This window comes from Vipera berus (assembly GCF_964194415.1).
Source record: "Vipera berus genome assembly, chromosome: 6".
Taxonomy (NCBI): Eukaryota; Metazoa; Chordata; class Lepidosauria; order Squamata; family Viperidae; genus Vipera; species Vipera berus.
In genome coordinates, this window is record NC_138208.1 from 68,469,706 (window position 1) to 68,485,817 (window position 16,112).

At 38.2% G+C, this 16,112-nt stretch overlaps 1 protein-coding gene across 1 annotated transcript in view; it reads right to left on the bottom strand.

Annotated features, from left to right (window-relative positions):
• The window catches only part of RFX4 (regulatory factor X4), a gene marked incomplete at both ends in the record, with an annotated part of 88,502 nt that overhangs the window by 57,196 nt on the left and 15,194 nt on the right, over window positions 1-16,112 (bottom strand). The window contains one exon of the mRNA XM_081332043.1: window positions 160-246. Within this exon, the coding sequence (XP_081188169.1) occupies window positions 160-246 (87 nt within the window). The remainder of the gene's footprint in view (window positions 1-159; window positions 247-16,112) is intronic.

A 16,112-nucleotide genomic window follows, 5' to 3' on the forward strand; every position in this document is an offset into this window, starting at 1 on the left:
AAAATGCTGTTTTTCTGGCTGATACATTTGTCATTTAACGCTTAATTTTTCCCCTGCTTGAAGATGTGGCTTTCCAGATCTATATAGAAACTATAAACTTCAAATCTTTTGTAACAAATAGGAATCTATATATTTCTATAGAAAATAAAGCATACTTACTTTCATCATTAGAAACATTTGCCAGAGATGTGTGGCTGGAATAACGTTTGTTTTCACTTTCACTGAGGCATCTTTCAATCCAACTCTCTGCAAAACAATTTTTTTTAAAGTAATTAATCTGTATTTTGCATTTCTGTGTAAAAATTCAGAGAAAAAATGGATTCAGATTGCACTCTACTTAAGCTCATTTTTTTCTTCTGAGCCACAGCTTCTTTTAGTACAAATTAGGAATAAGACTAAGAACATCACAAACATGTGATGTTCATGTAAAGATGTCAGATAAAACCATATCAAATATTTTTCCATTCTGGAAAAAAATAGAAGATATGTGCCTTACACTAAAAGATACTAGGAGCCAAGGAATTCTAAGATCAATGTAAAATACAACTCGACTGCCTCTGTATCATATTTACCGGGTATCTAGTTTTCTAAAGTATGATAGCAGAGCCATCCCAAAGCCATCCCATTTGGCTTTGTAACGCTGTTTCCCACTCTCCAAGACAAAGTTCTTGTATTCAATTGAGGCAAAAAAAGAAAAAGCATAAGTTCTTTTCTTCTAGCCTTTACAGTAAAAAATAAAAACACATAACAATATGTAACTCTTTACTAATCCTCATTACCAGCTATCTAAGGCCGTTATTATGAGCCAGCAGTGTGCTGCAGCTGCCAAAAAAGCCAACACGTGAAGTGTTAATACCACTTTACAAAGCCTTGGTAAGGCCACACTTGGAATACTGCATCCAGTTTTGGTCACCATGATGTAAAAAAGATGTTGAGACTCTAGAAAGAGTACAGAGAAGAGCAACAAAGATGATTAGGGGACTGGAGGCTAAAACATATAAAGAATGGTTGCTGGAATTGGTTATGTCTAGTTTAATGAAGAGAAGGACTAGGGGTGACATGATAGCAGTGTTCCAATATCTTAGGGGTTTTCATAAAGAAGGAATCAAGCTATTCTCCAAAGTACCTGAGGGCAGGAGAAGAAGCAAGGGATGGAAACTAATCAAGGAGAGAAGCAACCTAGAACTAAGAAGAAATTTCATGACAGAAAAATTAATCAATGAAACAACTTGCCTCCAGAAGTTGTGAATGCTCCAACAGTAAAAGTTTTTAAGAAGAGATTGGACAACCATTTGTTTGAAATGGCAGGGGGTTGGACTGGAAGATCTATAAGGTCCCTTCCAACTCCGTTATTCTATTCTGTTCTGTTCTGTTCTAATCTAGTTGCTACTGAGTTGTCCAAATGTTAGGACTAGCTATAAGATTTGGCATTCATATACAAATTCCATAGTTATTCAGTAACATATTTGTACTTCTGTCTATAATTTGATAGAAGAATGGAGTACCATGTAAACAGCATTTAATTCAAAGCTTAAGGCACAAAATTTTTCAAGTGTTCTTTTGATCACATGATAACATCTCTTGTATAACATCCATTCATTTGCATATCTTTACACGCTGGAAACCAAACTTCTGAAATCAGAACTTCTTTGAGCAATTTTTAACTCTGCAGATGTTGTTTGATACCATTTACTTATTATTCTTGCATGCTACCATTCCGCTAACAAGCTCAAGGGAGTGAATGGTTTTCCTGCTGCCATTTCAAATATGTCAGATTTCTACCCTGACTTTTATCTAGGAGCATTAGAAATAATGCATAATGCTTCTTCCTCTCTTTTTGTCCCACAAAGCAACTATATGGGGTCGGATTAGCTGTGAGTGATTGGCCCAAAGTCACAAAGACAGCTTCCCCTGCTGAGATAAACAAGAACTTGGCTCTCCCCATTCCTAATCCAATACTTTAAGCAACACTGAGCTTATCTTGGGCATAGGAAAGGAATGAGGAAGCTATTAAGTAAAAGGTAAAGTAATCCCTGCAGATTTTACTCCATTAGTCATTGCCGACTACAGCGGGCGGTGCTCATCTCCATTTCAAGGCCACTGAGCTACCACTGTCCAAAGACATTTCCGCAGTCATGTGGCCAGCATGACATCACAGAGCATTATTACCTTCCCACCAAAGTGGTACCTATTTATCTACTCACATTTGCATGCTTTCAAACTGCTAGGTTGGCAGGAGCTGGGGCAAGGACGGAAGCTCACCCCATGAGGTGGCACTCGGGCCTTGAATCTAGGCTGCTGGCTTTCCAGCCGACAAGCCCAACATCTTAACTGATCAGCCACTTTGCCACCCTGAGAAGAATTTTTAAAAAGGTAACTCAGCCCTGAGAAAGAGGAAAGGGTAAAAAAGAAACTCAGAATAGCCCTGAGTTTATTTTGTTTAGAACAGACAGACAGAAACCTGAACACCCAAGCTCCTGTTTTTCTGCTTTATTACAATAAAAGGCATTTCTGAAATCTCTGCAATGGTTGTTTTATGACCCATCCTACTTAGGAGGGTGGCCATCAATCTTATAGTCAATCCAGTATCTGTCCTAGTCTAATGTTCTAAGCGAACCTTCTTCAACCTGTCACCCTCCAAACTGAAGACCACTGGTTTAGAGAATTAGATTGGACTAGGAAAAGACAAGTCCTGTATATTTAAAAACAGAAAAAGAAAACTACTATAAGTTGCAGTCTAATAATTATGAAGGGCAGGTTGAAAAAGGCTGCTCTGTTGCATGCAGAGTTCTAAATCACTGAGGAGACTACACAAATAGAGGAAAATTAGTCCTCCCCCTTTGAAGGTTTGCTATCTGAATCGTGAAAAGATGCAAATGAGAGAGAAAACATCCTTTTTTTAAAGAGAGAGAGAGAGAGAAAGAGAGAGAGAAAATATCCATTGTTTACCTCACAATAGGATAAAATCTTCCAGCTAAGAGAAGGATCTATGCCAGTGTTTTTCAATCTTGGGAACTTTAAGATGTGTGGACTTCAACTCCCAGAATTCTCCAGCCAGCTATGTTGAAATTCACACACATTTTAGATTTCCCAAGGTTGAAAAACACTGGTCTATACTCTGCATGGGCTAAAAGGTTGGGCAGCGGAAATTTCATTTTCCAATCCAACAATTCAATCAGGCTTTAATGGGGTGGTAAGGGGTACAAAGAAAAAAAAAAGAAAACATGTGTCTTTATGCTTGTAGAGCACATGCTTTATTTATCCATCTTTCTCAAAATGTATTGTAAATAGTTTTAGGCTTCAGTCAACAGCTGTTCATATATAGACAAATAGTCAAGCAACATCCCTGCACCCGACAAAACCTGCACTGTAAAAAGAATCAGATTTAAAAAAAACTTATAGCTGATGAAAATGCAAAACTTTCATATTTAGTTTTCAGAGGACTTACAAGAAACCTAACAAGTCCTAACCTAACTCTTTCCCTAACCACCTCTACGTATCTTGGCTTGTCATTATTTGCTTTTATTTATTGTTCTGCTTAGATTTGTTTGAACAGTTTCTTTTAGGGAGAAAATTAAATAAAGTAGGAATTGAGAAGCCCTGCCCTCTCCTCATCATCTGTTATTGTCTTACCACCTGGTCCTAGAAGCAGCCTTTCCTTCTTCTTTTTTGCTACTAACTCAACCATCCTTTTATGCTGCTTTTGGTTTCCCTTGCAAGCCTGTGGTAAGCCCCTTTTGCACTTTAGCCTGTCTTTCTGAAGAAATCAGCTTCTTGCCGGTACACCTCTTCCACTTCCCATACACATCCCTTTTAAAACTCTTACTTCAATAGAAAGCTCCCTAAACATCTACTACAACTTCCTAAGCTTCTCCCAGATGAAGATTCTAAGAAAACATGTGGAGAACATGTTTTCTTCTAGTTCTGTACATGTGGAGCTCTAAGATCAGGAACCCTTACAATTCTTAAATTAATAGGTATTTCCCTCCCATAACAACCTGCAAAGTATGAAGGTTGTATTTAAGAAGATTGGGAAATTCTCCAGTTCTGCCATAGCCAACAGCTCCAGAATATGCCCTCGCCGTGATGTCCCGGTGCCTGGAGGCGGTCCAGGTCTGGATGGGGAGAAACAGGCTTCGTCTCAATCCCGCCAAGACTGAGTGGCTGTGCATATCGGCATCTCGGGTCAACCAGACTATTCCATCTCTAACGATGGGGGGTGAGGTGTTACCCCCCGTTGATAGGGCTCGCAACTTGGGCATCCTCCTGGATTCACGACTCAATTTTGAAGACCATATAGGAGCCGTGACCAGGGGGGCTTTTGCCCAGGTTCGCCTGGTGCACCAGTTGCGACCCTATCTGGACCGAGATGCCCTACGCACAGTCACTCATGCGCTCGTGACCTCCCGTTTGGACTACTGCAACGCTCTCTACATGGGGCTGCCCTTGAGGACCACTCAGAGGCTTCAACTGGTGCAGAATGCGGCCGCGCGAGTTGTGATGGGGGTCTCCTGATACTCCCACGTAACACCTCTACTCCGCGAGCTGCATTGGCTTCCGGTTGCCATCCGGGTGAAATTCAAGGTGCTGGTGATGACCTATAAAGCCCTAAATGGCTTGGGTCCGGGATATCTGAGGGAACACCTGCTGCCGGCATCAGGTTCCCTTCATCCAGTGCGCTCCCACAGGGAGGGTCTTCTCAGGGTGCCACCGGTAAGAGATTGCCGGCGGGTAACACCCAGGGATAGGGCCTTCTCAGTGGGGGCGCCTGCCCTTTGGAACCAGCTGCCAGTGGAGCTGAGGACTGCCCCCGACCTCCGTTCATTCTGCCGGGGCCTGAAGACCTGGCTCTTCGAGCTCTCTGGCCCAGGCTGAGGATTAATTTATTTTAATTGGGGTTTTATTTATACAGGGATAAATTTAATCTTTTTTAAACTTGGTCTTAACTTTTGTATTTTTGGTTTTTAATTACCCTGTAAACCGCCCTGAGTCCTCCAGGAAAGGGCGGTATATAAATGTAATAAAATAAATAAATAAATAAATAAAATAAGCTACAGTTTCCACTATTCCAAGCAATCTCTCTATAAACTGTAATTCATCTGGCAGATCTCACCTATCACTCTAATAAAATTCCAAAGAAGCAGCTGCAGCCATCCTCCAGATTGCCTCCTGACACTGGCTCACATTTGGGGACATAAAAGTGGTTGCTGTAGCCATTGAGTCTAAAACTGAGTTCATTGTCAGTCTTCATGTATCCTTTCAAATGCCCACCCCCTTCATTTCATAAGCTTAGATTTAAGGTCATCTTGATGGTACTCAGAGCCCCTGCTGGAACGTTTTCCAAATGTTGTAAGATCTGACCCTAACCCAACCCTTCAGGAGTCATTGGTTCCAATGACAGATTCCCCAACCATCCATACTTAAAAAGGACTATGGGAATTAGTCTCTGAAAAAGAGAGAATACAAATCTTAGAGAATATCAAAAGGAACATGAGGATTGTTATCCATTCCCCCACATATCTATGTAATGGGAGGGTGTCATATATTTCCAGAATAGAGTAGGTTGTTTTAAAAAGCAGATATTATTTCCTCATGAGACTCCATGCATATCTTTCTGTATCTTTCTCTCAGGGAAGCAGCAGCAATGGCAGTTAGTGCTTTTTCCTCTCCTGCCTCAGTATGCTACATAAGGCAAGCTGTCATATTTAATGTCAATTCTATAGGGCTTCTCATTAAAATCTCAAAATTGTGCCTTCCTTCCTTCCTTCCTTCCTTCCTTCCTTCCTTCCTTCCTTCCTTCCTTCCTTCCTTCCTTCCTTTTGGAAATCTGAACTTGTATGCTTGTATGTGTTATAAAAAATGCTTTGCTTGAGAATGGTTACACTATGCAACTATAATGGCACCTTGTTTTACAGGGAATTAATTTCAACCAGTTGTTATTCATTCTTTCTTTTTTAAATCCTAACCCTGCTCATTTTTTCTCTTTTCCCTGTGGCTTCTGTCAATGTTATATATATATGAAAAACATGGGAAAATCCACCCCCCCACACAGTGACATGGAAAGTATCTAGGATTAATTTCAAATAGATTTGAAATATAGACTGATAAATTGGGGAAACTGGACTAGGGATAGGATTTGTGGGTGTGGCTTCATACTTCGGGGAAGAGGGATCATCTTAAATTCAGGATTATCTTCCTTTGGGGGAAAAAAGGTAAATTCTTGATTCTAAGTATGCTAGCCATAACTAGTTTCACAGTGAGCTGTCCAGAGTCCTAAGTATCTATGACCTTATCTTGTAGAGTTCATGTCCAGTTTGCTCCTATCTATTGCACATGGAATGGGATGTAGCAAATCTATGCATTCTTGTTAACTCACTGAGACCACTGAGATCTATTCCCAGGTAAACATGTGAAAGAGCACACTACTGTTTCATTTAACACTGCAATGTATTAATTATCCTGGATAATATCAATAATGTAACTCCTGTCCAGTTTTGTTATGATAACCAACCATACAATCTCAATATAATGCCTATTTATTTATTTACTTGGTTCATACACCTGCCCAACCTATGTAGCATAACCCTGGGTAGCTTGGAACAATAATAGAACTGTTAAAAAGTTTTTTAAAAGCACACACATAACCCCCCCCCCAAAATAAAAAACACCTCCAAGTGCCCTAAAAACAACAGATCATATCCAAAATAAACTTTAGAACTTTATTATGTGAATGAATTGCTTTACATATGATCTTTATAATTTTGAAAATCCCAGTTATGTCCATTGAATCATAGCAAGTTATTTCTCACAATCCAAATTATCAAAATTTTGAGATTTTAATGTATGCAAACAGGTTGTTATTAACTTGTCTGCTTGCTAGAAATACAGCCAGTTTGGAAGGCAAAGCTTTATATGAAACCGAGCAAGCTTCTATGTCTTTCTTTGCCATACTGTCTAGTAATGCTATCCATTTGTCTTTATTGTCCCTAAATAATTGCTATTTCTCAACAGAAGTCTGCAATGATGTTCAAATAGGGAATGATGAAAGCAGCATTGTGCCATCCAATATTCAAGCTCTGATTCTTTTGTACATGTATCAACATGGTGCACACATGAATAAAAAGTATGGAGCTTGCATCCTGACAATGGTATATTTTTCCTTATTTTGATGAATGTATCAGAGCCTGCAGGATATTGCGACTTTTAGTTAATTGAAAGACAGACATTAAATGCATAAGGAAAGTATGCATTTTAGCTAAGAGATGAGTTGTTAAGAATATGACAACAGGATGGCAGCACATGGTCGCAACTTGTCACTTCCTCTATCAGACCACCTCGACTCAAATACATGTTTCCCTGAGCTACTGTAAAAATTCAGGGAAATATAAAATTCCTTCAGAGAGCTGTTGAAATATGTGGCGGTCAACCTTGTAAGGTCCAAAAAAAAGCACATCCAGGAGTACTAGCTTCAGCTTTACGGTAAGGTTATATTACCAGAATCTTGCAAGTCTGAAAGTACCTCTCTCTCCCCCCTACTCCAAGAAACTGGGGGAGGGTCCCTTCTGTGATGTTTGCCATATCCCCATTTCTTCTGTGGTCTCAGCTGCCTCTTATCTGATCTTTCCCTAGTCTGCAGCTCTCCCTTCTATCTCCCAAGGTCATTCTCACATACCATTTTGTCCACACCAAGCTCCAAAGCACCATTTCTCATTTTGTATCCAAGCTCTACACGCTTCTATTTGGTACTGTTAAACAACAAATATAAGTAAAAAGCAATCTTCAATTAGATCAAGTAAATAAACAAAAAAAAAATACTGATCATGTTTAAAAATTAAAAATAAAAGAATACGAAGTTCATTTTGTGGTTAAAAATGAATTGATGTATGTTACTTAATTTAGAGCTCATCCAATTTCCCAAAGGTTTGGGTACGGTAGGTCATATAAAGATAATAAAATAATAAGTTTAAATCATCTAATGAAATAGCATTATGCTAGGCACTTCTAGCCCCAAACTCAATGAAACAACATCTTGATTGCTCTTCTCAGTTCTAAAAGAATCACTTGACAGTGAGATGCGCAGCATATAAATTTAATAAATAAATAAATAAAATAATAAAAAATGAGTGGGCCATCTAGACCTTGAGTGACAGACTATTGGAGAATGAAATATCATTTTGAATTCTCATCTTCTCTAACATTTCAAGGAAAGAGATCTGAAGAATTGTTCCATGGTTAGATCAAACAGAGCAGGTGAGCCCTGTTTGAAGAAGACATTCCCATGGATAACATGGATTCAAGCCACATAGGTCAAAACCAGCAGTTTGAATTGTACTTGAAAACATGTGGGCAAGCAGTGCAGCATCTGCCAAAAAGATGTAACTTTTTAAAAATATATAATTTTATTAAAAACAGAAGGGAAAATAGATAATGACAAGACCTGACAATGGCTAAGAGGAGGAAATTTGAAAAAAGAGGCAGAGGGCTAATTTTGACTGCACAATACCATGCGGCTTAGAACAAATGCATGCAAAACCAAAATTGAGAAGCAACAACAGATAGCAAGTGCTGTCTCTGAAAAGAAGCTGAAGAAACAATGGATCACGTGGTTAACTGCTGCAAGAAGATCACACAGACTGACTACAACACAGCATGACCAAGTAACAATGGTGCATTGGAACATCTACAAGAAATACCATTTTCCTGCAAGCAAAAACTAGTGAGACCATAAAATAGAGAATGTCATAGAAAATGGAGACACTAAAGTGCTCTGGTATTTTAGAATTCAAACTGACAAATACCCCTATCACATAACACCCCAGACTTAACAATTGTCAATAAGAAAGACAAAAAACCTCTGGATAGTGGACGTGGCAGTACCTGGAGACAGCAGGATAGAAGAGAAAGAAATGGAGAAGGTAAAATACAAAGACCTGCAAATAGAAATAGAACAACTGTGGCAAAAGAAAGCAAAGATAGTACCAATAGTAATTGGTGCCTTAGGAGCAAGCCCAGAACAACTGGAATATGAATGGCATCAGCACTGACAAAATTACCATCAGTCAATTGCAAAAGGCAGCTTTATTTTGAACAGCTTACATATCCAACAAGGAAATATTTTGCTTTATTCTGTATTAGTAAGCTGAATTTCAATGTTCTTCTCTTTTAATTATAATTTTTGGTTCCTCCTAGTTTCCTCTACTGTCCACTTGAAGCACTTGTGGGCTATCTGAAGTCCTCTCCTTGTCTGGAAACAATGATCTACTTGCCAACTCTTCATTCTATTGCAGTTATTGACTCCACTTTTTGTAGAGCCATCTTCAGTCTGCCATTTCTTCCTGGAAGTCAGTATAGGTGTAACATCGTTGAAATAACTTTCAACCATCACCATGTGGATGCAGAACTACTACAAAATTATGATCCAGACTTTTAATGTTTGAAGGCAGACAGAAAGCAATCCCAGACAATGACATTGAACACTACCAAGAAATCCACCCAGAAGAACGAATTCTGCCTATCCAGGTGCAGATGGCAGCCATCCACAAGAGCAACCAAAGCAGTTTCAGTTCCATGCCAAGATCTGAAATCTGATTGAAAATAATCTAGATAACTTGCTTCATCTAAGATCCTTTATAATTTCAGTGCCTTCCCCCCAAGATAAACAAGAAGATGGACAGAGAGATGGCTTCTTCAAAGGTGCATCAATACATCCTTCAAAGCTGGGGATACAACTTCCTTCTTCAAAGAAGCCTTACCACTTGCAAGCTTTACAATTCTTCCTTAGCCACTCAAGGAAGCCAGATGGAACATGACTTCAGCCTTCAATCCAAATCATCAGAGCTCACAATATCAGCAACATTAGAAGAATCCCCAATTCATTCTGCAAAATGTTGTTCTAGTTACCCTACATGCCCTGACAATCTGGAAACTAAATCAGAAAAAAATGAATAATTTTTGTTCAAACAATTTTTTTTGCAAAGATATCACAGAGGCTAAAGAAAGATTGTTCTGCTTATCCATCCTTAATAGGGAAAGCTGCTTAAACAGTTTCACTGATTTTATCTTCACAAGGTAACTCACTCCAGATCTTTATCCTGGGGACATGAAAATTGAAATATCCTAGTAATAAGTCTCAGTTCAGTAAAGAAAGCAAATGGTTAGGTGATTGCTACTACTATTGGTTTGTTTCTCAGTCTAATAACAAATCCTGATGACAATTATTGCATGAATAGTAGAAAATAGTAGTGAGTCCAAGTGGGTAATTGGCAAGTCTTCATGGGAAGAATGTGGAGGAAGATAACTCAATTCATACTTTAATGCATGCTTCTCTGATTTGAAATATGTAAACTAATATATGGTGATGTTTTCATTGAATGTTTCTTAATTTTGCAATCAAAAGTTCTGAAATATGTGTTTATATTAAAGAAGGACTCACAAAAATCTATATACAGGTAATCCACAGGTGAGCCTAAGTGAAACATTTCTTAACTGAGTTTTGCCCCACTTTATGACTTTTCTTGCCACAGTTGTTAAATGAATTATTGTAGTTATTAAGTTAGTAGCATGGCTGTAAAGCGAACCTGGCTTCCCCATTGACTTTGCTTATCAGAAGATCACAAAAGCTGATCACATGATCCCAGGACACTGCAACTGTCAAAAATCTGAACCAGTTACCAAGCATCTGAATTTTGATCACATCATCATGGGGATGCTGCAATGGCCGTGTGAAAAATTGCTGTTGCAATTTTGAATGGTCACTAAATGAACTGTTGTAAGTTGAGGACTACCTGTATTCATGAAAGAAATACATGGAAAAACACATGACAGAGAAATTTGCTTATATAGGAAAAAATGCATACAGCCTGGGTATATCAGAAGCATACACAAAATGATGTATGCAAGATGGTGAGAAACTTTTAAAATCAACTGCAAGCCTAAAAAAACAATGACTACAAGAATTTAAAAAATATAGGAATAACGAAGGAAACCTTTGCTCTGCCCTTTCGTGACACCGTAAATGAGCTGCCCCCTTTTCTTCTTTGTAGAGGTGACCCACCATCCTATCTGCCTCTCTGCAATAAGCAGAAAAGAAGGCAGTTTAGCCCAACTTGTATTCAGCACAGCAACAATCCTATTCTTGTGCTTGTCTCTAGGCTCAGAGGGATGGTTGTGCCAGACAGCAAATTTTGTCACAAAGGGACAACAAATGATTAGTTAATTTGTTAATTTTTTACCACCAGGGAGGGAAAAGCTACTTATAGGAATTTCTATTTCAAGTACCTGGGTTGACTGGGGCCTTGAGACATCACTGTATTTTCCTGCATCATCTGTCATCTGGATATGTTCCATCTTTTCTAGGAAACCTACAGTTTCTCCATCTTTTATATTTATACATATATGTATATGTATATATGTCTATATATAAAGAATTAAAGTGCAAACCACCCATCTTTTGTTCAAATTCTCCCCTCCAACATTCAGTGTCCTTTGGAAAGATCCTGTGCTAACATTTCTTTAACTATGGGGCTCGTTTTTTCTCCGAGGGAAGTGCAAGACAGCCTAGAAAACAGAAAAAAGGAAAGAAGAGAATCTTCTTACGCTTTTCCCTTAGACTTAACAAAACAAGCATCTAGTCTTGAATAATCCTTGCCACTGAATGCAAGTTGCTCAATAGATGGTTTGTGTACTGAGCTCAGGGTGGAAATGATCCAACAAAGAGAGAGCGCGAGAGGTGACCAGACTGTGCCACTCATCTGATTAAAATTCAGCTCCCTAAATTGCCACCCAGCACCAAAAGAATTTTGCTGCTTTTATGCCCTACCATTTTTATTTTAAAATTCAGATTATGAGAGGCCTATGTATGATTTTGGCTGCATGGAAGATAAGTAAGAGTCAGTGTTTGCAAAGCCTGGACACACAACTGTCAGCCAAAACTTTGCCATTAATGGAACCCCCACTTCTCTTTTGTTATTCAAAAACATTTATTGTTGTTGGGTTTTTAGAGCAATTTTGAATGGACCATTCTGAAGGATACTGCCCATCCAGATATAGGAATCTTGATGAAAATAATGAAATAACATAATCTGGTCAAGTACATGGATCTATTCTTATTGCTTTTGGAGAAAAATCATAGCAATTACTAATGTTTAGATGTATGTAGCTGGTTCTTGATAAAACTTAATAAAACTAGCAGCTGTGGAAAATTGTTGTAAGAGCAAATTTCAAACAAAACTACCTTCCCTTTGAATTTTTAAAATGGTTTGAACCAGGTATAACATTGAATCAAGTACAGCGAACAAATGGAAATTAGTTCTGAACACGTAGAGAATTGACTTCCCAGAATCTCTTCTGGTGGAAACCTCTCTTTCTGTGATGGTAATGTATCAAAGGAAGAACTGTTTTTAAAAGAAAAGAATATCTCTAGCTCAAGGTTGAACAGTGGAGTCCTTGGTGCTCTCTGAGCCTAGTCGTTACATTACCTGACTAGGTAACACTATCAGTGCCAGTGAGTGTTCATTTTTCTTGTCTCCTCCAGCAACACCTTAGTTGTCTGCACTATAGTGAATGTTTCAACTTTTATTATTGCTCCCAGGATAGTAAACTAGGCCTGTTTCAACCCAGACCCAGTTGTCTCCTTATATTCCCACACAGCAATGGGGTTCAGATCCTTTTCCAGAATTAAACACTGCTAAGACACTTGGGCAGTTTTACTTCTGGAACTGTAGGATATGTAGTCATTCCCACTTCCTAATATTCTCTTCTACTTAGCATTTTCACAATTGCACCAAGTACAGTCAGAGTACAGTTTGTTGTTTCTCTTACCCAGCAAGTGCTCAGGATTTGTATTGCCCTGTTCACCACCCTGAGTCCTTCGGGAGAAGGGCGGTATACAAATTAAATAAATAAATAAATAAATAAATAAAATTTATTTATTTTTGTTACAGATGAAAAGTACTTGGAAGTAACTAGATTTATTTTGTCTTTTGTTCCCCTCATTGGCTAGTTAAAGGAATTATTGCACAGAATATGGGAAGAAGGAGGTGAAAAATAGGGACACTTACCCAGCACTGTAAAGCTGCAGAAGATAAGAAAGACACAGTAAGTGACTATATGAAAGGGCCATAAATTGAACCGTTCCAAGTGCACACATTGGCTATAGCATGAAATGTAAGTTTTGGAATCATAGCTTAACTTTGAACTACTGATTATGTGTTAAAGCAGCACTCCTATAGATTTAATGGATTTACTATATATATAATTTTATCTATTTTAAATTGTGTGATTAATGTGCTGGTAATTTTGGTTTTACTTTTTATTGTGGTTGGCCACTTTCTGCCTTTCCAGATGAAGAGGTATATAAAGTTAAATAAATACAATTGAATTCATAATCCTAAGCAGAAATTAAATTTTGTCCAAAAGGAAGCCTGCAAAATTCCAAATCTTATTTTATGCCCTGCAAAATAGAGACTCGGGACTGGGAAGAATAGGTGGGCATTTATTTTAGGAAAGCTGAACTGGGAGTGGGCTCCACAAGGAGATGCGTGTAAAAATAGTGAGGGCTTCACTCATTCACTTTCCCCAGCAACTTTTTTTTTTTAATCCTGGATGCCCTTACTTAGTGGCCTATTTTAAGCAGTTTAATGGCTAAACAGAAAAAAACCCAACTTTTTAGGGAGAGGTGTGATTACATCCTCTTAATTTTTTCTTCTGTCTTCAGCAAAATAGTACTTTCAGAAAAACAAGATTATTTATTTATTTATTTATTTATTTATTTATTTATTTATTTATTTATTTCCTACCTTTACAGCCTTTGAACTGTGGTGCTGGAGAAGACTCCTGCGAGTCCCTTGGACTGCAAGGCGATCAAACTGGTCAGTCCTAGAGGAGATCAACCCTGACTGCTCTTTAGAAGGCCAGATCTTGAAGCTAAAACTCAAATACTTTGGCCACCTAATGAGAAGGAAGGACTCACTGGAGAAGAGCCTAATGCTGGGAAAGGTTGAGGGCAAGAGAAAAAGGGGACGACAGAGAATGAGGTGGCTGGATGGAGTCACTGAAGCAGTAGGCGTGAGCCTAGATGGACTCCAGAAGATGGTAGAGGACAGGAAGGCCTGGAGGAACGTTGTCCATGGGGTCGCGATGGGTCAGACATGACTCTCAGCTAACAACAACAACGTTTACTATTTTTACAAATAGTAAAATATATCCAGCACACCTTCCTCCTTCTATTTTCCCCACAACAACCCTGTGAGGTGGGTTGGCTGAGAGAGAGTGACTGGCCCATAGTCACCCAGCTGACTTCCTTGGCTAAGGTGGGACTTGAACTTACCTTGACTTCTAGCCTTGTGCCTATGTAATATAGATTACGTGTTACATAATATAGATTCATTAAATATTTGTTAAAAATACTTCTTGTAACAAAATACTATCATTTTCCACCCCCCCTTTTAAAGATTATTTATATAATGTACAAAACTATTTTGTTTTAGCTGCTGTGCTGGCAATGCATTCTGGGAATACATAACATCATCCATGATATTGTCCAATTTGGAAGAGAAGTAAGCTGAAGGTACTGCTATAACAAAGAGATTCTCACTACAGCAATTTTTATCAAACAAAATATAATGCCCTTGCACACCCACAGATCCTCCCAAATATTGAAAAACTGATTGCCATCCTCAATTGTTGCAGTTATCCCAGTTATACTGCATTTGCCCTTATCTTTCCCTTCAACCACAAAACATCCATTATACCAGCTTTCAGCCCAATAGACAGTTTACTCAGCTGCTCTAAATTTTAGGGTCAAATGCAATGGTGTAGTCTATTTCAGTTACAATTAAATACAGGCAAATGGAAAGACAAGCGGAAATAGTCAGACAATGAACAAAACTTTGTTGTTCATACGAATATGAGGCGTTTTTTTGTTAAAATAAATGCAGTATATTGCATTAAGCAACGGTCTTATTCATGCATTCATTCAATAATAGCCCATAAGTGAGTCTCTTAAAGAAGTATTGCAATAGCTTTGTGACCGGGTTTGGCTTCATGGAAGAGAATTATGAACAAAAAGTTCATGTCCTTGGTATCTGGATCGCCTAAATGTGGAACTTGAATTGCTAGACAAGTCAGCCAAAATATTGTGTTGGAGCCATTTTTCCATCCAGACATATGGAGGGATGGTGGTGTGTGTGTGTGTGTGGAAATGTTATTTGCAATTAAATGCTCTTGTACAACAGGATGAAAACAGGAAACGGTTCTGCAATAAAATATTGGAGTTAGAGTGCTCCTGTTTGTGATATTCCCATTTCATTTTTTTTCTCGTCATAGTCACACCAGAACTTCCGAAGTGTTCAGTTTTCATGGAGCTATATTGAAGGAAGAGCAATGTATCTTCTTCTATGTATTTTCCTTAGAATTTTTTTCAGGTTTTCCTCAGCTTACTGTTGTCTATCTTTTGCTTTTGGATGCTGAACTTTTGGCTACATAGGATATGACACTCAAACTGAGATTATTATAGAATAAATCAATCTTCACAGTCATGGTATGCTTTAGAGATGTCTCAGCCACAACCGTCTCAAACTCTTTGAGCATAGTAGTATTAATATGCTTGATGGCACCACATTGGGGAATTTTCTCTTCAAGCTTTTGGATGGTTGAAAGTAATACAATAAAAAGTAGTACCGGTATATTGCTGAATGTCAAACAAGAGTTGAAAGAAAGGTGGCCAAGGTTATATAACATTTTAAGTTAAAATGTGCTGCATACCCTGTAGTTCAGATTGTTAGGGAATCTAGCCATTGCCTAAGTATATTGCGTGAACCAGACCATGAATTAAATCATACAATAATTTGTTCAATTCAAGTTGCAGTACCATCTTGGCCGTGCTGGAAAAAAAATAAGTAGAATTGGACTTGATTTGTATATGAATAAAGACTATGGGAAATACCATGATCATTTGCTAGGCTAAGAATGTTTATTTTAAGCATGCTTGAAAAAGTCACAGAGGAAAAATTATTATTGCTGATGTCTGTGAAGTAATCCGGAGTTGAGCTAAATTTAAAGGCGTTGTTATCTTTTGTGGGAATAACACCTTATATGAATATAAATGTAATTGT